General features: G+C 45.8%; 3 protein-coding genes across 5 annotated transcripts in view; all 3 read right to left on the bottom strand.

Annotated features, from left to right (window-relative positions):
* The window catches only part of ZNF547 (zinc finger protein 547), a 124,676-nt gene extending 119,390 nt beyond the window's left edge, over positions 1-5,286 (bottom strand). The window contains exons 1-3 of the mRNA XM_034946027.3: positions 4,247-5,286; positions 4,126-4,161; positions 798-924 (exon numbers count right to left, since the gene is read on the bottom strand). Coding sequence (XP_034801918.1) covers positions 798-924; positions 4,126-4,149 — 151 coding nt within the window. The 5' untranslated portion in view covers positions 4,150-4,161; positions 4,247-5,286. The remainder of the gene's footprint in view (positions 1-797; positions 925-4,125; positions 4,162-4,246) is intronic.
* TRAPPC2B (trafficking protein particle complex subunit 2B) lies at positions 5,281-9,170 on the bottom strand. The gene is made up of 2 exons (XM_008969766.5): positions 9,038-9,170; positions 5,281-7,897 (listed from the first exon to the last, which is right to left on the bottom strand). Exon 2 carries the CDS (start codon positions 7,876-7,878, stop codon positions 7,456-7,458), a length of 423 nt encoding a protein of 140 aa, XP_008968014.1. The 5' UTR covers positions 7,879-7,897; positions 9,038-9,170; the 3' UTR covers positions 5,281-7,455.
* Positions 9,171-12,869: 3,699 nt separating this feature from the next.
* On the bottom strand, positions 12,870-21,863 carry ZNF304 (zinc finger protein 304). Of its 3 annotated transcripts, XM_014342942.5 has the most exons (4): positions 21,062-21,863; positions 18,910-19,036; positions 17,351-17,491; positions 12,870-16,732 (listed from the first exon to the last, which is right to left on the bottom strand). In XM_014342942.5, exons 1-4 carry the CDS (start codon positions 21,092-21,094, stop codon positions 14,913-14,915), a joined length of 2,121 nt encoding a protein of 706 aa, XP_014198428.4. In that variant the 5' UTR covers positions 21,095-21,863; the 3' UTR covers positions 12,870-14,912. The 3 variants fall into 3 exon arrangements, with proteins under 3 accessions (XP_014198428.4, XP_034801895.3, XP_054959894.2); XM_034946004.3 differs by lacking the exon at positions 17,351-17,491 and having other exon boundaries at positions 21,062-21,861; XM_055103919.2 differs by lacking the exons at positions 18,910-19,036; positions 21,062-21,863 and having other exon boundaries at positions 17,351-18,896.
* Positions 21,864-26,444: the final 4,581 nt, after the last annotated feature.

Raw genomic sequence — 26,444 nt, 5'->3', positions numbered from 1 at the left:
GCTGGAAGCCAGGGATTAGAAGTCAGAGTAAAAATGACAACGGGGGAAGGAAAAGAAGAGTGAGTTGTGGCAACCAGTCTTCAACTAAACAACAGGGGTCACCAGACAGATTCCTAGTAATATGACCCCAGCTGTGATATTACACCTTTTCCCAACTCCCAGGAACCAGGATCATGTCCCTCTGAGTCTCTACAGCCCTTCAGGGAGTAATATCCACCCTCTTGGGTACCACGGCCCTCCCCATTGCTTAAGGTGACAGTCTGTGAGACCTGAAAGAGACCAGTCCTAGGGGAAAGACAGAGAAAGAGACAAGACAGCACATTCCCAGAGAGATCACCTGATGATATCTCACATTCGATAATCATCAGAACTTCACAGAAGATTTCTACATCCTACACAATCAAGCCAGTGGTTCACCAAATTAGTGATCAGGTCAGTGCCAGAAATTCCAGGAACAAGAAGGCACCAAGAAATATTGGCAAGAGCAAGGGAACAACAGAGCACAGAGGTCTCATGCATTTGAATAGAACACAGGGCCAGTGGGTCTCTACGTCACCTTCAACATTTCTGGATCCTGAGCCCTTTCTTGCAAGCCTCAGAACAGCAGAGGATGGGGCTGCTAGGAAAAAGGAAGCACACAGCACATATTCCAGTCCTGACTCTCATGGAACATATGTCAGGAAACAAGGAAAAGAAGCAGCACCCATGGTCTCACTGTGGGAAACGCAGAGCTGCCTTCAGGTAAAAGGAGACAACACAGCCCAACCCAGGACACTGGGCAAGTGTGAGGGCCTTACCTAGTGAGGACAAAAGGGCCAAATTCTCCAGCATCACATCACGGTACAGCAATCTCTGAGCCTCATCAAGATGCCCCCACTCCTCCTGGGAGAAATATATGGCCACGTCCTCAAAAACCACACGACCCTGCCAAATTGGGAAAGATGAACACATGAGCAGCTTTTCAAACTGTATTTACTTAAGTTCTCTATTTATTTTCTACTTATATTTACCACCCATTAAACACAGGGACAAACTAACAGCTAAATGTGTTTCCATCTCCCCTACCATCCTGGGCACATATTCTGAACCATCTCCATCTCTAACTTTCTCAAACCAAGTCAGTATTTCCCATGCTCTAAATCAACCCAGGGACAGGTACTGCACAACTAGGGACAGTCCCAATAGCCCAGGTGTCCTGAAATTACTAAAACTAGCCAAACTATCCTGACAGCCAGCCCTGCCTTGTTTCCCTTGGAAACCCCAACAGCATCTGTGGACTAAACTAAACTCACTCCAATTTTCCTCCTGATCAAATCTGGTGTTTCACCGTGTGGCCCTGTGTTATGTGGTATGTAACCTCCTTAGGGAAACGTAAGGAATAAATATCTTCTTTCAGTGTCATTGGCCTGTCCCTGGCATCACTCACTCACATCCATAAATGAAAACTCCATGGGGGCCAGGCACAGTGGCTCATGCCTATAATCCCAGCACTTTGGGAGGCTGAGGCGGACAGATCACCTGAGGTCAGGAGTTCAAGACCAGCCTGGCCAACACAGTGAAATCCCATCTCTACTAAAAATACAAAAATTAGGCGGGCATGGCGGCACATGCCTGTAGTCCTAGCTACTTGGGAGATTGAGGCAGAACTGCTTGAATCCAGGAGGTGCAGGTTGCAGTGAGCCAAGATCATGCCACTGCACTCCAGCCTGGGTGACAACACAGCAAGACTCCATCTAAAAAAAAAAAACAAAAAACCCCAACGGGTACAATCACTGCTACATTTCTCTCTCCAGGAACTCATCCCTCTCCCCTACACCTCCTTTCCTTCCTCAATCTCTACACCCTCCCAATGTGGAAAAGAAACCACATCCAGGTGGCATGAGTGACTTTTCTCTCCATATTGACATTGGCCACCATGTCCAGCACACAGCGGAAACAGATGGAAGATAAGGTAGAAAAGGAATGTGGGCCTCCCATGGGGGGATCCATCCTCTCCTGCCAGCCAGTTTCCATGGAATCACCCAGATCTTGTCTCCCAAGACAACCAAATTCAGACTCATCCTCCTCCCTTGAGCTACCAGGGCCAGGGCCTGGGGCCCTCCATTCACACTCCTCCTGCCTGCACATCACTCTTTGGACAGCACTCCAATCCCATCTCTCACACCTCCACTCCAGTCAATTCCACAGACACCTCCCAGCCCACACCACAGGCATTTCCTTCACCTCCTAACAGGCCACTCTGCACACAGAAACCAGGTGGTGCACAGCAAATACGCTCAGCATCCAATTCACTCCCAGTCCTGCCCCAGAACACCAAAGTCCCCTAGCACCGGGGGCAGCCCTAAGCCCTGGGTTGAAGGTTCCCTACATGGCCCTGTTTCTCACTTCACTGTCAGCTGCCCAAACCATGTGAGGACTTCACATACTCTCAGCTGTGTCCTGCCTCATGGACACAGGATTGTAAGTTTCCTGAGGCCTCCAAGTTATGCTTCCTGTTAAGCCTGAAGAACTATGGGCTGGGTGCAGTGGCTCACGCCTGTAATCCCAACACTTTGGGAGGCCGAGGAGGATGGATCACGAGGTCAGGAGATCAAGACCATCCTGGCCAACATGGTGAAAGCTCATCTCTACTAAAAATACAAAAATTAGCTGGGCGTAGTGGGGTGAGTCTGTCGTCCCAGCTATTCAGGAGGCTGAGGCAGAAGAATCGCTTGAACCTGGCAGGGAGAGATTGCAGTGAGCCGAGATTGTGCTACTGCACTCCAGCCTGGGCCACATCTCAAAAAAAAAAAAAAAAAAAAAAAAAAAAAAAGAACTGTGAGTCAATTAAACTTCTTTTCTTCATAAAGTACCCAGTCTCAGGTAGTTCTTTGTAGCAATATGAAAACAGACTAATAGAATTCCCATCCTCATCTCATTCCAACTGATGCTTAGCAACTCTCCGACCTCACCCTATTACCCTCCTCAGCAACCCCATCATGTCCACTCTCCTTCAGAAGTCTTTCTCACTCCTATACCCCACCATCTCACATACACTCATCCCCACAAACACTCCATTCCCTCATTTGTCTAGTGACTCCTCCACCACTGCACAGCTACCCAGTAAGAGACCCAGTTCTCATGCCCCATTCCAATTCTCTGTCTTCGAACAGCACTGCCACCATAACCTAGAGATGCTGTCACCTAAACTGAATCCATGGCTTCATCCTGGTCCATACGACAGCCACCGTAGTGTGGACGTCTCCAACCTGAACTCCTGCACCAGGAGTCTCTGAGACATCTGTGGCTTGAAAAAACACTGACTCCTCACACTCACTCTGAAAATTCCTAATACTGCTGACTTCTCCCATCTTAGCTGATGGAGCATCTATGCTTCCAAACAAAAACCATGGGGCCACTCCTGATTCCCCTTCTATCCCACCCCCCCAGCTGCCTCACTCTCTACATCATAAAATGTGGGCAGCTCTAGTTAAAACTGAAGCTATGACCACTCCTGACAAGCCACCACCAACATCCACCTAGACTGCTGCAGGAACATCCTCTCAGATCTCCCTGCCATTACCCTCACCTCCACAGTCTGTCCTCCACTCAGACGCCAAAGAAAGTTCCTTAAGCTAGGGTCCTATCACTGCCCTCTTCTGCTTCAAATCTTCCCCATCTACCACCTCCCTTAGATTAGAGACCCAGGACCTAGGCTGTCATTCCAGGCCTGATGTTTGTGTGTCTCTAGCCACCTCCCACTCTGCTCCCGATTCCTATCCGATATAACAGACACTTGCAGTTCCCTAAAAACCCAGCTCAGTCTCTCCTCTAAACACTGAAACATTCTTAATCTTGTGCCCATGACACTCTGACAGATGTTACCACGTCAATTGTCAAAAATGGGAGCCACTCCACATAATCCAGGGCCATCCAGGTAAGGTGTCACAGTAAACTTAAAACAATCAAACAAAAATCCCAGACCTAATTTAAGATACTAGAACTGGTGGAATCACTCACTTTTCAGACATAAGAGAGGGAGAAAGACAGAAAAAGAGTCTCTGGACACCACTTTTCTTTACATGGAGGTGCCAAAACCATCTATGAGATAACTGGTAGGTGAAAGGTAGAAAACACTCCACTCACCTGTGCAGGGTTCATTTCTGCCATCGCCAGGGGACCCTGAAGGAAGAGGGAAACCATGAGAAATGGGCAACGATGGGAAGATCTTACAGGCAGAGTTGGACCACCATCTCTTCTTCCTTACCCTAAAGCAAACTGATCTCAAGTTGATTGTATAAACTCAGCTCCTCTGACTTCACTGTTGGCTCTTAGCAGCACTGTGACTCTAGAAAATAACTGAACCTGCTGGAGCTTCAGTGCTCTCATCTGTAAATAGGTTGTAAGAATGGCTCCCACCTCATAGGACTCTTACCGGTGTCAAACACTCGTTGCTCATCATATATATCAGCTATTACTGTTCTTGGATTAATGGTTTACTATATGTTTTCAGTATAAATGATGTAGTAGAATTTCAAAAACTGAGGTGTGTATTTTTAGCTTTTAAAATTTTAGAGGATACTAAAATTTTCCATGGTATGTTGATAATTATAGGCAAATTTGGGTCAAATCAATTATGTAGTGTTTGCAGGAATTTAACTCAATGAATAGCTTCACTTCTGCCTATGTGTACACATTTAGAAGGACACTGGTTAGTGTTTATACCAATAAGTGTTTCATATATTCTTAATGAGTTGTAGGGAAGGGCTGAGCAGGTAGGTCAGCTACTGGTCCTCTCTGCAACCAGGCCTGCCTGTTACATAAGGCTCTGAGGGAAGCTTGCTGGGAGACCTTGACTGGGGCAGTAGATCATCCAATCTTGCCTTGATATGTGGAGAAGGGGAAAAAGCAGTGCCCTAGTTTAGAACCCAGCTGCTCCACTAGCCTGGATAACTTTTTTCTTTTCCCACAAAGAGTGGCCCTGAGGGTCAGCCAAGCCTGTAGGTGCAGAATATAAACCATCTCAAACCTTAGTCTCCATCCCAAGCCCATTCCTTATCCCACCCACGCCTCCCTTTTTCTAGGCAGAGGACAAAATCCTTACTATGGCAGGTCTGCGCCTTTCTAAAGTAAGCATCTGGCTTATGGCTCCACCTATGGTGTGAACCCCAAGTATCAGCTCTCTCCTCCCTCACCACATAGCTTGCAGGCAATGACCTTTAGACTTCCCTACCAAATTGGATCCTCAGGACCTGGTTCAATCTACACCCTCTATTCTTTTTTTTTTTTTTTTCTTGAACAAACTATTTAAGAAATCAAATAGGGTAAAAATGAAGGTAGCAATTTTACACAAGGATATAAGACAAAGCTTAGAATTACTTGCTGAAAAGTTATTCAGAATGGAACAAAATTGTTCAAGTGCTCCCAGTTAGCACAGGTTGTGTTACTTGCTTTTCAATGGACATTTACTATTTTACAGTAAGATCTACTTATCATAGGAACAAACAGACAATTCCCAGCCCCCTCTGGTGTATTGCCTAAAAGGCTGAGTACAAATGTTAATGTAATCCAAGCTTTTCTTTGACAACAACCCTAAAAATTGCCTTACAACTTTTCACAAGTACAGGCATCAACAGTTGATTGTCTGAGGGAAAGGAAATATAAGAATATAAAGTGACAGAAGCAACACACTTCACTGTGGCCTGGAACTGCTCCCAGCCTCCTATTTTACAAACATGATTCAGGTTCTCACATTATAGCAAGATCACTATTCCTAGCTTCTGGCAGAAGCAGACATGTGACACTTAGCACTGCACAAGTGTTTCTTTGGCTTCTTGAGTAGTGCTATGTATACTGCCAATACATTTTTATAACATCTCTAAATGCATAACGTCCACGTATGTGCTATCACATTTCACTTCCAATGGCAGAATATTTTAGTTTTAAATCTATCTACCAAATCTTGACTATGACATTTGTTTCTGGATTGTTATAAGATCAACCTATCTGGGCCGGGTATGGTGGCTCACACCTGTAATCCCAGCACTTTGGGAGGCTGAGGCAGGAGAATCGCTTGAAGTCAGGAGGCAGAGGTTGCAGTGAGCCAAGCGCCACTGCACTCCAGCCTGGACGACAGAGCGAAACTCCATGTCAAAAAAAAAAAAAAAAAAACAATTTATCTGAATTGGGCAAGTCAAAAGCTTATTCCCAGCCAGGCGCAGTGGCTCACACCTGTAATCCCAGCACTCTGGGAGGCCGAGGCAGGCAGATAACCTGAGGTCAGGAGTTCAAGACCAGCCTGGCCAAAATGGCGAAACCCTGTCTCTACTAAAGATACAAAAATTAGCCAGGCGTATGCCTGTAATCCCAGCTACTCTGGAGGCTGAAGGAGAACTGCTTGAACCCGGGAGGCAGAGGCTGCAGTGAGCCAAGATCGTGCCACTGCACTCCAGCCTGCATGACAGGAGCAAGACTCCATCTCAAAAACAAAAAAACAAACACACACACACACACACACACACAAAAAAGCTTATTCCCAATTTTTAAGTAAAAAATATTTCATGGCCAGGCGCAGTGGCTCACACCTGTAATCCCAGCACTTTGGGAGGCCGAGGCGAGCGGATCACGAGGTCAGGAGTTCAAGACCAGCCTGACCAATATGGTGAAATCCCGTCTTTACTAAAAATACAAAAATTAGCCAGGCGTGGTGGTGCATGCCTGTAATCCTAGCTACTCGGGAGGCTGAAGAAGGAGAATTGCTTGAACCCGGGAGGTGGAGGTTGCAGTGAGCCAAGATCGTGCCACTGCACTCCAGCCCCTGCACAACAGGAGCCAGACTCCATCTCAAAAGAAAAAAAAAAAAGAAAGAAAGAAAGAAAAAGAGAGCTTATTCCCAATTTTTAAGTAAAAATATTTCATGGCCGGGAGTGGTGGCTCACGCCTGTAATCCTAGCACTTTGGGAGGCCGAGGCAGGCAGATCACGAGGTCAGGAGTTCAAGACCAGCCTGACCAACATGGCGAAACCCCGTCTCTACTAAAAATACAAAAAAAATTAGGCAGGCATGGTGGTGGGAGCCTGTAATCCCAGCTACTCGGGAGGCTGAGGCAGAATTGCTTGAACCTGGGAGGCGGAGGGTGCAGTGAGACGAGACTGTGCCACTGCACTCCAGCCTGGGCAACAAGAGCAAAACTCCGTCTCAAAAAAAAAAAAAAAAAAAAGAAAGAAAGAAATTAATTATTATTGATAATGAGTTCTTTATAAATAACACTGTTCACAAGGAAATACTAATTGATCTACTGATATGTGACATGAGACAGAATGTACTATTTTTAAATATAAAAGAAATTTCATTAAGTTTACATAAGCTGAGAATACACAAAAGATTTCCAGGCTATTTAATCAAGTAATTTACAATGTACACATTCCTGAGTATACACCATTGTGGTGATATCATTTATTTTGGAATTTTCTCCATTCAGCTTAAAAGGTGTTTCTTCCCAAGAAACTGAACTTTTCTGTCAAATGCACTTGATCGAATAGGAGAATTGGGTTCATAAAATGGATTCATTGAAAATTTTATATATAAATCATAAACATCAGTAAAGAAGTTCTTTATTCCATCTTCTTGTCTTATGTCATGAAGCATAATAAACCTCATATGCCCCGCGGTGACAAATGCTGACACAAACCACTCGTTGAACTTGTCCACAGTTTTCAAGTACATGTTGTTCGACAGCCACATGTTCTCATCTACGAGGTCGAGAGCAGCATGAGCTATGAACTGGTTCAGATGACGATGGTCGTCTTTGGATTCTGCCTTCCCAGCTGGCAAAAACTCCATTTCAAAAACTGGATTATCATGGTGACCAACAATTACAAAGTAGAAGCTTCCAGACATGGTCTTCAATATATGGCTCCTGCAGCGGGAGGCCGACAACGGAAACGCAATGTCAGTTTCCGCGGAAGAGACCCGCGCTCCGCACCTTTTTTTGACACGGAATCTCGCTCTGTCGCCCAGGCTGGAGTGCAATGGCGCGATCTTGGCTCACTGCAACCTCCACCTCCTGGGTTCAGGCAATTCTCCTGCCTCAGCCTCCCGAATAGCTGGGATTACAGGCGCGCGCCACCACCCCCAGCTAATTTTTGTATTTTTACTAAAGACGAGGTTTCACCATGTTGGTCAGGCTGGTCTTGAACGCCTGACCTTGTGATCCGCTCGCCTTGGCCTCCCAAAGTGCTGGGATTACCGGCGTGAGCCACCGCGCCCGGCCACCCTCTATTCTTTTGAAGAATCTACACCAGCTCTCCTCTGTAGACTCCAGACCTTTCTGTCCCCCTACCCATATGACATTTTCAACTTGAGACGCCTGAGAATCACACTGGCCAAACTCCAACCCATGATCTTCTCCATGAAACCTACTTCTCATGCTGCTGACTTCCCCAACTTCATTCTTTCAGAAGTTCGGGCAAAAAAAAAAAAAAAAAAAAAAAAAAAAAAAAAAAAATGGCCCTTCACTCCCTATTTTTGCTCACAGACATATCTGAATCTGATACGGCAGGAAAACCTGTTGGCTCTATCTTCCAGGTCTATCCAGAATCCCATCACATTGTCCCTCTTACACCACGGCTCTGGTGCAGCCTCTGGGATCCACTGCAGTGGCCTCTTCTGGGTCTCTCTGTGTCAATTCCCCATCCTGCTCGTTCTAACTCTGGACCTGCCCCTCCCACTGGTCTTCCCTTGACAACCTTCCATGGTTATACCGGCTGCTCAGGCTGCCATTCCAAGAGAGAATTCACAAAACCCTCTCTTTCCCGCAGAAACAACCCACACTCCGGGCTCCCCGACGCGGCCCACTCGGCAGCGCCTCCATGCTCTGAACCTGAGGTCCCCGAAGGGAGCTCTGAGGCTGCATCAAACCAGCTGATACGGGGACCCCACACAGGAACGCCCCTCTCTTCGAGACAAGGGGCCTGACCTGCAGGGCCCCTTCTATGGGCTTCAGCACTGGAAGGAGGGGTCGGGCGGAGGTGGGGGGGTCCTGGGATGGGGCACCCACCTCGGGTTCTTCGGCGGGGACTCCGCAGGTTCAGCCAGGGAAGAGAGAGGCGGGGGCGACAAAGGCAAGACAAGGACACCGCCGTCCCCAGTCCTTGTCAGCTGAGCTTCTGCCACTGTCAGTTGTGCCTGTGTCACTACCGCCTCTGCGTACAAGGAACCAAACCGCTTCTCGCGCTTTTCCGCTCCGTCACTTCGGTGACGTCATAGAGCGCCAAAGGCCGGAAATAGTGAAAACACCAGAGAAAATCAAATCAACCACCGAAAGAGGACGCCGGAAGTCCCGCCCTCCTACGATGCGCGCGCACGGACGGACGGACGCACGCACGCACGCACGCACGCACGCAAAGGTTCCTTCCTGCACCTTCATTGGGTCAGTCGCGCTGCCGAGAACCGCAGTGTCTTCTGGGTTATGAAGTTTCGACACAGCTTCTGGAGTTGCCTTAGAGCGTTGGTCAGTCCTTATATGGCGGATAGAGGCTCAGTGGCCCCGTTAGGGGAGCTGGTAAACGGAGTGCCGGACTCCACGGACAGGACGGGGCTTGGGTATCTCTTAAAGGCGACATAACCAGATTTTCTTGAAGTAAGGTCTAGGATACTCACAGAAATGTGAGGGACCTATGATATCGGATTGTGAAGCACAGCAAGTTCTCAACGGCTACACCGCCAAAGGGACACACCATACCACAAAGGCACTCTGTCTCTACTCATGCCTCTCAGCCATATGTTGCTTTTCAAATACACATACGGTTAAACTTTGACTTCTATTTATTAAGCTTCAATATGGTCGGTCCAAGAGAACAAAGAAAGACTACATGGCTGGGAATTTGCACAAAAGATGACAGGAGATACCGACGTAGATTGAAAGGGTGACGCTGTGCCTCTGGATCCAGAAGAAAACATCATTACTGTCTGTAGAGTCAGTGATTGTGTTCCTACCAAGAGTGCAATGCTTTTATTCTAATAATACTTATTACTTCATGTCTGAAGTATTTTACATTTATTTTAAAAGTCTCAATCCTGTCTGAAAATGAGAGTGACTGATACATGCCATTTCCTGACAGGACATTTTGTGCCATTCCATAGTTGGAGTATATGTACATAGGGAACGTATTATCCCCCAAAAAAACTGTGAACTTTCATGATCTTATCTCCTTCCTGAGAAGTGAGTTATCATTTTACAGGGAGTTGAAATTATCTGTGAAAATACTTGTGAAATGAAAATTACAGAAATCTATTAATAATAATTGTTAGGTTTTGAAGGGAAGGCGAGGGTTAAAGAAAGGCAGAGTTGGCAGCTCTACAGCAATGCAGGTTTTATGTCCAGCACGAGACCTGTGATGGGGAGAACTAGCTTAGTGCCAGAACCCATCACTGCTTACAGGCTGGGGCAATTATAGGCCTGGATGAGAGGGGTCAGGGGTGGGGGGGAGGGGGCGCGGCGGGAGGGTATGACTTGCTGCCCAGGAGGATGGTGGGGTTTTTTTTGTTTTTGGAGGAGTCTCGTTCTTGTCGCCCAGCCTTGAGTGCAATGGCGTGATCTCGGCCCACTGCAACCTCCGCCACCCGGAGTTCAAGCGATTCTTCTGCTTCACCCTCCTGAGTAGCTGGCTTTACAGGCGCGTGCCACCACGCCCGGCTAATTTTTTTGTATTTTTAGTAGCGACAGGGTTTCACCATGTTGGTCAGGCCAGTCTGGAATTCCTGACCTCAGGTGATCCGCCCGCCTCGGCCTCCCAAATTGCTGGGATTACAGGCGTGAGCCACAGCACCCGGCCAAAAGATGTGCGTAAGATGTTCCTGAGGCAGTTTGGCCTTTTATCCGGCAGGATGTGATAGTGACCTTGGACCTTTTCCCAGAACGATGTGATAAGAAAGTCAAGCAGTTGGGCAGGATGTTTCTCAAGGCCCTCATTCCGTGGAATGCTTCACTCTGACCAAGGTCTGTGAAATGGCAGTGGGCTTACAGGATGGTGCAGTTTGGACTAACAGTGATTATGTTATTTCAAAACTAGTGGCAGAAATAGTCCTACAGAAATCTATCTGTGACATGTGAAGGGGGGAAAAAGCAAGGTTACAGTAGAGTTTGAGCAAGAGTCTGAGAAGTCAAAGAATGAAGTTGAGACTGGCTGTGCTGGAACCTGGACACATTATGCTTCTGTCTCCTATATGTATTTCTTTTTTCATACTTGAAAACATCGCTTATTAACTGTTTGGAGGGATAGAGATAACAAATGGAAACACTTGTCAAAAAATAAAAATGAAGGCCGGGTGCGGTGGCTCACGCCTGTAATCCCAGCAATTTGGGAGGCCGAGGTGGGCGGATCACGAGGTCAGGAGCTCAAGACCGGCCTGGCCAACATAGTGAAACCCTGTCGCTACTAAAAATACAAAAATTAGCTGGGCATGGTGGCGGGTGCCTGTAATCCCAGCTACTTGGGAGGCTGAGGCAGGAGAATCGCTTGAACCCAGGAGGTGGAAGTTGCAGTGAGCAGAGATCGCGCCACTGCACTCCAGCCTGGGTGACAGTGCAAGACTCCGTCTCGAAAAATAAAAATAAAAATGCGTAGGCAATCTGTGTGATGATGTGTATTTACTGCTCTACAAAATGTTCAATGAGCACGTACAAACTGGGTTTCAGGTCAATGGTAGGTACATGGGACACACCGGGAATAGGGCTGCCAGCTGCTGTGTGTATACAGGACTGTTATGTGTTTCCTTAGATTCTGTATTTGTCTTTTTGGTATTCATAAATCACAGGTTCAAGCTAACAGCCAAAGTTGTTAACTTCTCTGTCTGCAAGCCACTTACTCAGAGGTGTGTGAAACTCATATAAAAAAACCCCAGCCAGGCTGGGCGCAGTGACTCACACCTGTAATGCCAGCACCTTGGGAGGCCGAGGCAGACAGATCACCTGAGGTCAGGAGTTTGAGACCAGCCTGGCCAACATGGCAAAACCCCATTTCTGCTAAAAATACAAAAATTAGCTGGGCATGGTGGCGGGTGCCTGTAGTCCCAGCTACTTGGAAGGCTAAGGTGGGAGAATCGCTTGAACCCAGGAGGTGGAGGTTGCAGTGAGCCGAAATCATGCCACTGTACTCCAGCCTGGGCAACAGAGCAAGACTCCATTTCAAAACAAAACAAAACAACCCTGCCTTTAAAAAAGATACTTATTGTGTGTTATTAGGGAATTGCAAATAAAAGCAACACTGGCATACCACTACACACCTATTTGAATGGCATTTTAAAATCCAAAATACTGAAAATGCCAAATGCTGATTAGGATGAGATGCAAGAGGAATGTTCATTCATTGTTAGTTGGATGCAAAAATGGTACAGCCACAGCCCGTTGCAGTGGCTCACCCCCGTTATCCCAGCACTTTGGGAGGCCGAAGAGGGTGATCACTTGAGGTCAGGAGTTTGAGACCAGCCTGGCCAACATGGTAAAAACCCATGTCTGCTAAAATAGGTGGAGGTTGCAGTGAACCAAGATCATACCACTGCACTCCAGCCTGGGTGACAGAGTGAGACTCTGTCTCAAAAAATATATATAAATAAGATAAAATAAAATAAAATAAAATAAAATAAATGGTACAGCCGCTTTGGAAGACAGCTTGGCAGTTTCTTACAAGACTAAACATGCTATATGACAGAGAAAATTGCACTCCTTGGCACATATCCAAATGAGTTGAAAACATCTCCACAGAAAAACTATATAAATATGTAGTAGGTTTATTCATAACTGCCAAAACTTGAAAGCAACTGTCCTTCAATAAGTAAATGGATAAAGAAACTGAGGTGTATTTATAGAATGGAATATCATTCAGCCATAATTTGCACACAAATCTTCAGAGGTTTATTTGTAATAGCCAAAAACTGAAAGTTACCCAAACATCCATAACAATTAAGTTGACAAGAAAAATTGTGGTATACAATGAAATACTGAAATACTACTCAGCAATACAAATGAGCAAACAATTGATTCATGCAACAAGATAATGGATTAACCTTAAAATAGTTATGTTTACTGAAAAAGCCAGAGCCCCACCCCCTAAAAAGTACACACCATATGGTTTCATTTATAAAATTATAGAAAATGCTTGCTGTTGCTTGTGAATTGTGGAAAACAAGATAAGGAAAAATTGAGGATTATAAAGGGACAATCTTTTGTTGTGTTGGATATCTTGACTGTGGTGGTTTCATAGGTGTACACACATGCTGAAACAGCACATTTTACACTTTACATATTTGCAGTTTATTGCATGTTAATCATACCTCCATAAAGCTGTTAAATAAATGTTCCTCATTAAAATCTATATATACTGTTCCACTAGGAAAGTTAGATCTGTCAACTATTTTGGCTTTACCATATTCCTCTCCCTACAATTTAGGAGAGTGAGCCCTGCCTCAATGTTGGTAAAAATTGGTAAGCAATGATGTCCACATCCACCTCAGTCACTCGGAATGCTGGCTGGGTCAGAGAAGACCCATCCCTGGATCTCTCTTCTGTCACTGCTGAGGTTCCTGTCTGTGCAGGTCAACTGCCCAGGGAGACACAGGAATCCACAAACATTTAGATTATTTCCTCTGACAGTGGCCTTGGCCACAGGAGATACAGATGTCTGAAGGTCCTGAGAATTTCTATGCACTCCCATCCCACACCATCATAACTGCACCGAGATTTGTGGATGCCCCTCTAGAATGTTCGAATCTCCTTTTGTTTGCCACAGTCATCCCCACTCCATTATCTCAGTGCTTCTGTAGCAATCATGATTTTCACATTGCCCTATAGAGGTCTTACAGTCAATGTTACTTGCCTATGGGATTCTGGATATCAGGGACTTGATCCTGTACAGGTACAGAAGACAGCAATCCCTCAACCGTGCTGGGGAGTACGTGACAGTTAAGTGACCCAACTTATGTTGCTTCCAGAAGCACAGGAGATTTTCGCACCAACTATGCCCTCCTCACTGGGCTCACAGGAAATCCTGGTGGCCAGGCCACAAAGTTAGGCACAAAAATTTTTTCAGTCTTTCCTAGCAAGCCTAGGGCAATAGTGTAAATTAGGTCAAACTAGACTGAGAACAGTTTTCTGCCATCCTTTGGTCCCCTCTGAGGCACATAAAGGTGGTGCCCACAAAAGGTGCTACTCCCTTCATGACAGAACCCAATTCTTTTCTCAATCCACTCTACACAGTAACAAAATCCCCAAGAGTAAAGACTGCCACAATAGGCCCTTATCACTGTATAAATCAGAGCAGCATGGGACAAGCAGTTCCAAATTTGGGCAACTTGGCAGTAAGACAAGTAAGTCACAGCTATCACGTTTACAGTTAACATTGTCCATGAAGATGGAAAATCGTGTCAGGAAATCCCAGCAGACCCTAGCTCAGGTCCTTTTGGTGAGAGCTAGATCATGTTTGCTCAGAACCTAATCATGAGGGAAAAGATGAGGACCCTCAATGGTAGGGGGTGAAGTGGGGTGGGGGAAGTCCTTGAAAATATTCATGATTACCTGTAGGGAAAAGGAAAGAAAGCACAGAAGTCTGCCTTCCCTGAGCAAAATGGAGTGATTGACACACACAGCTGGTAGCAATAAGATGGCTTCCGCCACAGGCACTGGCAGTGATATAATTCCATCAAGAGCTCTAGACAGTTACAAAGTGCAACACACCTCATGAAAGCCTCCCACATATGTGGTGCTTATCAGGAATCTCCCCAGGGTGGAATGAATATACGGTGCTCATCTGCTAGCTGATGGTTCTCTCACAAAGGGTACTCACAGAGCATTGCTCTGGTGTGAGTCCTATGAGGATGAACAAGATGACATATTTTCTGCATTCATAAGGCCTTTCTCTTGTGTGAATTTTCTGGTGTTAAACAAGTTTAAGAGATGCAGCTAAAGGGTCACCAAAACTGTTGCACTCGTGAGCTCTTTCTCCAGTGTGAGCTTTCTGGTGACGAACAAGATGGGAGCTTCTGCTATAGGCTTTCCCACATTCGCTGCATACGTAAGGCTTTTCTCCAGTGTGAACCCTCTGGTGCAGAATGAGGCCAGAGTTGCGGCTAAAGAATTTCCCACATTCACTGCACTCATAAGGTCTTGCTCCAGTGTGAACTTTCTTGTGTTGAACAAGGTGGGAGCTACTAACGTAAGCCTTCCCACATTCACTGCACACATAAGGCCTTGCTCCTGTGTGAACTCTCTGGTGCAGAATGAGGCTGGAGTTGTGGCTAAAGCATTTCCCACATTCATTGCACTCATAAGGCTTTGCTCCAGTGTGAATTCTCTGGTGTACAATAAGGTTGGAGCTATGGCTAAAGAATTTACCACATTCACCACACTCATAAGGCCTTTCTCCAGTGTGGATTTTTTGGTGTTGCACAAGTGTGTCTTTACGGCTGAAGGCCTTCCCACATTCACTGCACTCATAAGGCCTTGCTCCAGTGTGAATTATCTGGTGCTGAACAAGTGTGTCTTTGCAGCCAAAGGCCTTCCCACATTTGCTGCACACGTAGGATCTTGCTCCTGTGTGGACTCTCCGATGTTTAATGAGGCTAGAGTTATGGCTAAAGAATTTTCCACATTCTATGCATTCATAGGGCCTTGCCCCGGTATGAATTCTCCAGTGCTCAATAAGGTGGGAGCTTTGGCTAAAGAATTTTCCACATTCACTGCACTCATAAGGCCTTTCTCCAGTATGAAATCTCTGGTGCTGAACAAGTGTGTCTTTACGGCTAAAGGCTTTCCCACATTCGTTGCACTTATAAGGCCTTTCTCCTGTGTGAATTCTCTGGTGCTGAACAAGGTGGGAGCTTCTGCTGTAGGCTTTTCCACATTCACTGCAGTCATAAGATCTTTCTCCAGTGTGAACTCTCTGATGCTGAACAAGTGTGTCCTTGCGGCTGAAGGCCTTCCCACATTCACTGCATGTATAATGTCTTTTTCCAGTGTGAAATTTCTGGTGCATTTTTAGGTGGTGCAAGTGAATGAAGGCTTTTCCACACTCCTTACACACATGAGATATTTCTCCACTGTGGATTTTTCTGTGATTAATAAGAGCTGATTTCTCCTTGAACACATTTCCACATGGTAGGCATCTGAAGGGTCTCACCTCAGCATGAGTCATCTGGCTGTCAAGAAGAGTAAAGGTGTCCAGGAAGGCTTTCCCTTCATCACCGCAACTGAAAAGCATCTGTCCATCATAGTCTCCTTGGTGTTGCCTGAGACTGGAGCTGTGTGGGAAAGACTCCATGCATTCAGTCCTTCTGCATGGACTCACCCTATTGTAAGTGGTCTGGTGCTGGAAAAGGCCAGAGCTATCTGGTAAGTGCATCCCTTCCTCCCTGCACGTAAAGGATCTCCCTAACATGTGGACTGTACAGCTCTTCACAAATGAGGCCCCTCCATCATCCCCTCTGAAGCAATTCTCTCCACTATGTTGCTTCTGGTGCTGGTAAAAGTTTGCACTGAATGAGAATCTTCTCCTACACAGCCCACGTGTGCATAGTTTCTGTGTAAGGTGTGATCCCTGGTGTTCAGCCAGGTGCAAAATGTCTTTCAAGAGTGGGTCACACATCTCACATGGGTGTGCTTTCTGGAAAAGACCTGACTCAGCAGTCCTGACCTGTGACACTCCTTCTACAGAAACGCTCTGCTCAGAAGGTACCTCATGTTCTGCTTCACACCAAAAACCTGAAAGCAAAAAAGAGCTGGTGAAGTGCATGCTGACTTTGGTGGGAGGCAGCAGCCCCATCACAAATGTGTGTCTAACACCAGTGCGAGTCCACTGGCTTGTTGGCAGGACAAGAGGGCCAGGATCAGTGTAAAGAAGGGCTGGTTGTCAGTATAGGGCCTCACAGAATGGAGGAACCCTGACTATGAGGTAAAGACCTAAAAACAATGGCATACAGGATAGGGAGTAGAGGTGAAGCCTCTACCTGATTCCTCTGCAAGAGAGTTTCAGCAGGGCCTTGGTCGCTGGTGTCAGGTGAGCTCTGTGCAGATGGGTATGTCCATGCCCACGAAAATCTGACTCCAAATAAGTAGCTCATTCTCACGGACTATTTAATGTGCAGAACTCATGACACATTAAAGTAAGCTAGTGTTGAAGAGAGCAATTGAAACATGGAGGCCAGAAAAGTGGGAAAACACCCAAAGGATGGAAGACACGTGAGAAATGACAAATGGAAAAAGTGCCAAGAATGAGGAAAGTAAAGTAGATGTGAAGAATCACTATGGGCCTTGGCAACAAAACACTGACAAACACAAAACAAGTTGAAGGTTCGATTTGAACCCAACCATAACAGATACCCTCTTCCAGCTCCCATTCAGCAGGGCCATGCCCTCTGTAGGTCTCCTTTACTGTGGCTGCAGTGATGTCTGCCCTGTCAGGCACCCAAGGTTTTCTGCCCCCTCCAACTGCGCAACTGCATGGGACTGGGAAAATGAAAGCTGTAACGCAAACAAAGGGCAGGTGAGTGGCGCAGGTAGACCCACTCCACAGAGAAAATAGAATGTTTAGAAAAAATACTCTCCAAGGCGGATGTACCAGGACAGCCCTGTAATCACCACAAGAAGTGACTGTGTCAGCCCCTGAAATTCCTGGCACAGTCAGGCCCCAGGAAATGTCAGCCAGAGGATGAGGGCAGAATCTAGGACAAAGAGGTGCAAAGATCATGACACGGACTCAGGCAGTGAGCACCTGAGCTGTGTAGAATCTGCTTAGCAGACTGAAAAACTCCTGAATCCTAACCTTTTCCTGCAAAGCTCTAGGGCAACAGATGTTCAGATTACCCAGTGAAGGCAGAAACACTGAACACAGCCAGCCCTAGAACCCACAGCACCTACTCTGGGAAACAAAGAAGGGAAGGAGAAGAGTCATGGATCTGGATGGACAGAAAGAGTGGCCTATGGGGAAGAGAAGAAGACTCAAACCCCACCAAGGACACCGGAGTGGGTGTAAAGGCCTGTGGAACACAGCCTCTGAGATGGTCCCAGTGATCCCTACCTCTTGGTACTCTTGCCCCTGTGTAAGCCTCCTCACTTGATTGTAAGCTGGATGGACTTACTTATTTCCAAGGAATAGAATATGGCAAAAATAATGAAATGACACTTTCAAGATTAGGTTACAATCCTGGGCTTCCATCTTGAACATTCTTTTGGTCACTTGCTCAAAGAGAAGTTAGCTTCTGTGTTATAAGGTACAATACAGAAAGGCCACCTGAGGGAGGACTTTGGCCAACAGCCAGCAAGGAACAATGCTCACAGTCCAACAAGCCACAAGAAACTAAATCTTGCAAAAAGCAATGTGAGTGAGCTTGTAAGTGGATTCTTCTCAGGTAAGACCACAACACTGGCTGAGAGCTTGATTAAAACTTCACGAGAGCCAAAAGCACCTGCATAAGAAGGTGTGATCAGGCTGGGCACACTGGCTCAAGCCTGTAATCCCAGCACTTTGGGAGGCCAAGGGGGAAGGATCGCTTGAGGTCAGGAGCTCTAGACCAGCCTGGGCAACGTAGCAAGACCTTATCTCTACAAAAAGTAAAATAGCCGGGCGTGGTGGCATGCACCTATAGTCCCAGCTACTCAGGAGGGTGAGATGGGGGGGATGACTTGAGCCCAAGAATTTGAGGCTGCAGTGAACCATGCTCACAACACTGCACTGTAGCCTGGGTGACAGAGTAAGACTCTCTGAACAAACAAAAAACCAAAAACCAAAAAAAACCCTCAAAATAATAAACAACAAAAAATGCTCTAACCAGATTACCAATGCACTGAAACTGGAGAGATAATTAATTTTTATTGTTTGCAGTTACTAAGCTTTGGGATAATTTGCCATGTAGCATTAGATAACTAAAACACAGACTTACCTAGTGTAGCCACAAGTGCAAAGTTCTCCAGCATCACATCACGGTACAGGAATCTCTGTGCCTCCTCAAGGAGTTCCCACTCCTCCCGAGAGAAGTACACGAACACATCCTCGAAGGTCACACAACTCTGCCATGATGAGTACAGCTGAGTCCACAGTCAGCATCTCTCCCCAGAACCCCCTCCTCCCCAGTCTACACACTCACACACCCACTCTCTAGTCCCTCGCCTCCCCAGCCTCCCAACTAAGAGGAGATAACAGACCTTGGCACCACTAGTGTCTGCTCTCTCCTCATGTCCCTCTCACCAGTGTCCAGCCCAGAGCAGAACCAGGCAAGTGTGCAGACAGATGCTGTCTCAACTCTGGGTCTGGCATGAAGGGTCCCAAATACTCGCCTACCAACCAGTTCTCCTGGTGTTGTCCAGACGATGCCTCTAAACACAACCAAACTTCAGCTCCATCTTCTCCCATGAGCTGCCAATACTAGAGTCTTAAGGCCATCAGTTCACACTCCTCCCAACGTGCTCATTACTCTTTGGACTACACCTTCCTCACATCTGAGATCCCCACCGCCACTGGCCCATGCCATATGCACCTCCATGACATCCCTCATCCCCCATGCCACTCTGCATGCAGTGTCCAGGAAGCGCTCGCGTCTGCACACTATGCACCACTGCCGTCCAGGTGCCTAAGCAACAGACCCAGTTTTTTCTCAGTCTCCAGTTTCAACTTTCTTACCGAATAACAGCATTACAACCATGATTTGAAGATACCCCATCCCACTCCACACACTGGCCACCATTTTTTTCAACTTCTTCAACAGAACCCTTCCCCAGAACTAAAAACCTGTGTGTTTTCTTGAGGCCTCAACTAAGATGACAACTGAGACCTCTTAACCTAAACATGACCAAAGCCTAACTCCTGATATAACCACTAAAAATCATACCTGCTGCCAACTTCTCTATCTCAGTTGATGGCATTTCCATAATTTTACCAGCTACAGCAAAAACCAACCAACCTTAGGGTCATCCACGACTCTCCTCTCTTTCACCTTTCGCATCAAAACATCCAATCACCCTACTTTAAAAAACAGAAAATTTACCAACTTCTCTCACCTCCACAGCCACACCTCTAGACCAGACACCATCAACACTACTGCAGTAGCTGCTCCCTCATGCTCACAGTCTGTTCTCAACCTGAAAGCCAGAGAGAGCATGTTAAAATCTGAGTCAGATCATCTCCCTCCTCTGCTCCAAATCTCGCACGACTTTTACCACACTCAAGACACCTCGGCCAGCCATTCCTGCCTAACTCCTTCCTCTGATACCTGTTTCCAACAAAGGTAATTAAGACCTGAGATTCCCTGAGCGCTCCCAACTCAATCCTACAAGCATTTGAGCGTACCTGTTCCTAGGTCTGATATACTTTTGCAGTACTCATCCCATTGGTCGCCAGGTGGGGACTTCTCCACATAACTCCATACAACTCATGGCCTGGATTCAGGACACTAAACTAGAAATGACCTCCATTCACTGCCCCCTGTCTCAAGTGAAGACAGTCATGTGAAGAATCCCAGGATATCATCACTATGTCTCATCAGAGAATCTGGTCAGCCTTACTTATAAAATACATACAAAACCCAAAACCCATACATTCTCTAACCTCTGCTGCCACCACTCTGGCCCACACCATCAACGCTCACCTGGACTATTTCAGTAGACTTCATCTTGATCTCCCCGTCTACTCTATAATCCCTAGTCTACCCACTCTGCAGCCAGAGGGAGCCTTTTAAGAACTGCGTCAGAGGACCTCCCTTCTCTGTACCAAACCTTGCATGACTCCCAGCACCCTCAGAAGAGAGGACCAGCTCCTCGGGCGGCCATTCCAGGCCTACCTCTGACCCCCTAGTCCCTGTTCTCACCAGGCACAGAGAGTTCCCGGAACCCCCCAAACTCATTCTCCTCTCCATGCATGCATTTGTACGAACTGCCCCTGCGCCTTCGAGTCCGTTCCACACCTTATGCCACTGATGAGGGGAGCGGAACCCCTCCACATAATGCGACGGAGTGACCACCCTGAAGTGCGCGATGAGAGCGAACATCCCAGGACACACCAACCAGGCCGGGGTGCGCTTGAGGGATGCCCCCACTCACCTGAACCCGGTCCATCAGCACCGCCGCTGCCATGAGAAGCGGATGAACAGTCTGTGCCCTGTGGGCTCAGCCGAAACCCCACGCCTCCACCGCGCTGGACGCCCTCGGGCTGAGTGTAGCACTCCAAGTCTCAATCTAGCCGGTGTAAAAACGCTCACAAGACTAAGGCGGCTGCCTCTGGGGGAGACAAGGACAAGAGGACGTGTGTGGAGGCCTCGGTAAGAGCCCAGCCCCGGAAGACACCTCCGCGAGAGGCCGCCCGTCCCACAACAGGGGTCATGGATTGTAACAAAAGCGCGGAGGAAGGTCCTGCAGTCTTCACTGTCTTCCTTTGCTAGGTTCCACGGGAGCCGCGTAGAAAGCCGATCCGATCTCCAGAACTCAGCCTTCACAACCAGAACGCACGGACCGGGCATAGGAAAAATACGTCACGACGGCGACGCCAGAAGTCTCGCCCCTGCAGCCCAGAGCAGCAGGAAACGCCCAGTTTCTGGGCTGTCATTGGCTGCACGCCGGCTAACAATGAGCTGGGCACAGATTTCTGGGTAACGTAGTTTGTACCCTGCATCCAACCAGGCAACGGGCGCCTTTCGGGTTCTCCCGGATGTCCGCCAAGAGGCGTCGTGCAGGGAGGGGGAGAAAAGACTGGGAAAACGATATCTCGGAGGCCACAGCTGCTTTTAAAGGGTATGCACCCTGATTTCCAGGGCCACCTGGGACAATGCCACGCCACTGAAGTCGCCAGCAAGGGACCCATTCTTCAATCCTCCTGCTTCTGAGGCCCTGGGAAACCTGCTTCACCTCTCTCAGATTTGGGGATTGAAACGTATTAATAAATTGAACGTTGTCTGTATTTCGTTTGTGGGCCTTTTTGTAAAACATTGAATGTCCTTCTAATTTTTCTAACATAATAAAGAAAAGAGATGTAATTAGCTACCTTTCTGCTGGCTGTACAGGAAGCATGGTGCCCGTATCTGCTTCTGGTGAGGCCACAGGGAACTTTTATTCATGGCGAAAAGTGAAGGAGGAACTTACATGTAACATGACGAAAACATGAGCCTCTTCTAATTCATTGCTTCCCAATTTGATATGTAGTTTTACAGCATCAGCTTCACTAGGAACTTAAAAAACCTGTGAATTCTTGGACCCAACCTATACCTTCTGATAAACTCTGGGGATGGGACCCTAGCTGAAGTTCAAGAACTGGAGGTCTTTAAAAGTCATTAGCCAAAAACAAAACAAAACAAAAACAAACAAACAAAAAAAATCAGTAAGATGAAAAACACTACAACCAACCTCATTAGGAATATGGGAAGTGAGGTAAAAAGTACTTAACACCAGGCCTGGCACATCGTGCTAAATACATACAAGCTACTATCAGTCTTCCTCAACACAAGGTTCTCACATACACTGCTTTAGGAAGATAAATCAAAGATCCACCTTTTCAGGATCAGTGTGATTTTGAAAAAAAAGAAAAAAGTACAATTATTCCCTCACTCACCAAATAGCATCATAGATAATAGTTATAATTTTTTTTTTGAGACAGAGTTTCACTCCTGTTGCCCAGGCTTAAGTGCAATGGCACGATCTCAGCTCACTGCAACCTCTACCTCCCAGGTTCAAGCGATTCTCCTGCCTCGGCCTCCCGAGTAGCTGGGATTACAAGCATCCGCCACCATGCCCGGCTAATTTTGTATTTTTAGTAGTGATGGGGTTTCTCCGTGTTGGTCAGGCTGGTCTCGAACTCCTGACCTCAGGTGATCCAACTGCCTCAGTCTTCCAAAGTGCTGGGATTACAGGTGGGAGCCCCTAATGGTTATAATTTTTGCACAAAAGCACACCTATATATCAATAGACTCATTTAATTGAAAAAAATCACATGCAAGAGGGTTTCATAAACTACAGGTAGGTCTATCGTCCAGAAGACACATTCTTATAGGCCGTATGATTCAAAACACAGAACTATCAAGACTAATTGCTCTTCATAGTTTTTAACTCCACTGTCCACTTAAGAGTCACTGTAGTGAAAATTTTATAACCTGGTTTATTTTATGAGATGACATAGAAATAATTCATATCTTCGAGAAAAAATATATATACACACATACACACAGCATTTATATATATATACACATATAGTTTATATACACACATACATAATTATATATATGTATAATATAAACTATCTGTCTCCACTCAAAGCCAATATAAATTTAGGTGTCAGGAACACATGGAATAACATACGGAATCAGTTACAGATATAACTGCCAACAGATTTCTATGCACGACAAATGCACTGGCTAAGAAAAACTGAAATAAGACTATTTGAAGCCCAAAATGAGAAATTTAATGGATAAAAATAACTGGCATAAAATAACACTTTTAAGATCCTTCTTAAGGTTGAAGGAAAGTGATCCCAGGTGATGGTCTGTGATGATAGAAGAAATGAAGATCTGAGAGAGGAGTGCATCTATGGATTAATGAGACCACTCATTATCTGTATAAAATATTAATACTGTTGGGCGCGGTGGCTCACGCCTGTAATCTCAGCACTTTGGGAGGCCAAGGCAGGCGGATCACGAGCTCAGGAGTTCGAGACCAGCCTGTCCAACATGGTGAAACCCTGTTTCTACTAAAAATACAAAAATTAGCCAGGCGTGGTGGTGGGCGCCTGTAATCCCAGCTACTCAGAAGGCTGAGGCAGGAGAATCACTTGAACCCGGGAAACGGAGGTTGCAGTGAGCCAAGACTGTGCCACTGCACTCCAGCCTAGGCAACAGAGTGAGACTGCATCTCAAAATAAATAAATAAATAAAAATTAAAATAAAAAAATAAAATATTAATACTTCTGGAAACAGAATGGTGGAATTACCATGCATATCCTCAATAGTATATAAACTCATATGGGCAAATTAACTAACATATAAATTTCTTATATTTCTTGAGGAGAGCAAAGACATTAACTCTATAATGTATTAAATAACTGTTTTAAAGCTTAAACATTAACTGAATCAGAGTATATATCTTACAAATTTAAAGAAAATGTAAATGTAAAGAAAACATTACAAAAAATAAAGTACACACAATAAGTAAGGCAAAGAAAAGCACACACACAACCAGAGGATGTATATAAACCCAAATATATCAGCTATCTCATGAAACGAGTATGGAATAAATTCTTAAATTAGCAGTTAGTAAGTTTTGATGTGTTAAAAATTTCCAAAAGGCCAGGCACAGAGGCTCATGCCTATAATTCCTGCAATGTGGGAGGCTGAAGCAAGAGAACTGCTTGAGGTCAGGAATTCTATTAATAGATCAGCCTGAGCCACATAACAAGGCCCCATCTCTACCAAAAAAAAAAAAAAAAAAAAAAGTAATAGCAGGGTGTGGTGGCACAAGCCTGTAATCCCAGCTACTCAGGAGGCTGAGCCAGGATGATGACTTGAGCCAAGGCTGCACAGAGTTCTGATGGTGTCACAGCACTCCGGCCTGGGAGAGACAGTAAGACCGTCTCTCATAAAAAACAAAAACAAAAAACAGTAGTATGGGTACAAGAAACACTTGTAGAGTATAATATTAGAAAACTATATGAAACAGCTTTGGGAAAAATATATTTAATACAACAAAGAATTAACACATGAAAATGAAAATTTATATCAGAAAATATCAGTATTAAAGAAACGATCACTGGCCAAGTGCAGTGGCTCATGCCTGTAATCCCAGCACTTTGGCAGGTCAAGGCAGGTGAATCAGGAGTTCAAGACCAGCCTGGCCAACATGGTGAAACCCCGTCTCTACTAAAAATACAAAATTAGCTGGGCGTGGTGGCGGGCACCTGTAGTCCCAGCTACTCAGGAGGCTGAGGCGAGAGAATCGCTTGAACCCGGCAGGTGGAGGTTGCAGCGAGCCGAGAGATCACGCCATTGCACTCCAGCCTGGGCGACAAGAGCTAAACTCCATCTCAAAAAAAAAAAAAAAAAAAAAAAAAAAAAAAAAAAGAAAGAAAGAAAGAAAACAAAAAAAGAAAGAAATGATCACCAAGTAATTATATTTTGAACTCTATGTAATGTATAATGCTGACTTGTATTACATAAAGCAACTATTTGTAAAAGGATAAAGACATAAATCTATGAATATGCTGAGCATTTTTATGTCCATTATCTCAGCAATTAGTAGAAACAATATAAAATTGTTAAAGTTCTAGTGAATTATCATGCCAAGATTGATAATTCTGGTCTAATAAATACAAATATGGGGTGCTTATATTTAGTACAACTGAATATTTACAGAACTATCAATATAGATGACTGAAAACTATCTTCAATTCACATAGAGTGAAATAAGACACATGATGCTATCAAGATATGAATCAATAAAAGAGATACATGGAAAATATGAAAAGAAGTAAATATACTCTGTGGGAGGCTAAGCCTCAGCAGGATCTTTGGCATTTATCAAAACATAAAATACAATGACACCCTAACTCAGCAGCTAGCCTCATAGGTGTGATTAAAGGTTTTACATGAAAGCACACATTTGGGTTATTTCTTCAACAGTTCAGAAAAAGTGTGCCTAAAACCATAGGTAGGCATGCTGCTCAGGAGACTCATTATTACAGGCCACAAGATTCAAATTTTTGGACTGCAGTCCCAGTTATTCGGGAGGCTGAGACAGGAGAATGGCTTGAGTCTAGGAGTTCAAAGCTGCTATGAGCTATGATCCCGCCACTGTACTCTAGCCCGAGCAACAGAGCGAGACCCTGTCTCTAAAACTAAAATTTTAAAAAGAAGATTCTAATTTTGGAAATAGCAGGACTAATTGCCCTCAGACCTAAGTGGAGAGTAGAATTCATCCCGTTTCAAGTTTGTGACTTTAGAGGACACTTCCTTATTCATCTTTCATTCACAGTAACCAAAACCTGCCTCTCTACCTCTCGTTCTCCCTTCTGGCACTCAAGGCAGGTAGATCCAATCACAAACTTGATTATGAGAGGGTCCTGCCTGAAACTAAGAGACATAAGTCAGGTCCTGTCCTCATCAAAACATCACCAGCTGGGCGTGGCGGCTCACGCCTGTAATCCCAGCACTTTGGGAGGCCGAGGCGGGCAGATCACCTGAGGTTGGGAGTTCGAGACCAGCCTGACCAACATGGAGAAACCCCGTGTCTAGAAATACAAAATTAGCCAGGCCTGGTGGCATATGCCTGTAACCCAAGCTAGTCGGGAAGCTGAGGCGGGAGAATTGCTTGGACCCGGGAGGCGGAGGTTTCTTTGAGCAGAGATCGCACCATTGCACTCCAGCCTGGGCAATAAGAACGAAACTCCATCTCCAAAAACAAAAACAAAACACAAAAAAACCACCATCACCGCTGAGTACAGTGGCTC

The sequence above is a fragment of the Pan paniscus genome, chromosome 20 (assembly GCF_029289425.2).
Source record: "Pan paniscus chromosome 20, NHGRI_mPanPan1-v2.0_pri, whole genome shotgun sequence".
NCBI classification, from domain to species: Eukaryota; Metazoa; Chordata; class Mammalia; order Primates; family Hominidae; genus Pan; species Pan paniscus.
This window is presented reverse-complemented; position numbering and strand designations above follow the sequence as displayed.

Coding starts and splice junctions, on each gene's coding strand:
- TRAPPC2B (XM_008969766.5), bottom strand. CDS start 7,878: ATGTCTGGAAGCTTCTACTTTGTAATTGTTGGTCACCATGATAATCCA.
- ZNF304 (XM_055103919.2), bottom strand. CDS start 17,717: ATGATCTTTGCACCTCTTTGTCCTAGATTCTGCCCTCATCCTCTGGCT. Junction 16,733..17,350: donor TGAATGGGAGCTGGAAGAGG/GTATCTGTTATG, acceptor TTTTGCTTTCAG/GTTTTTGGTGTGAAGCAGAA.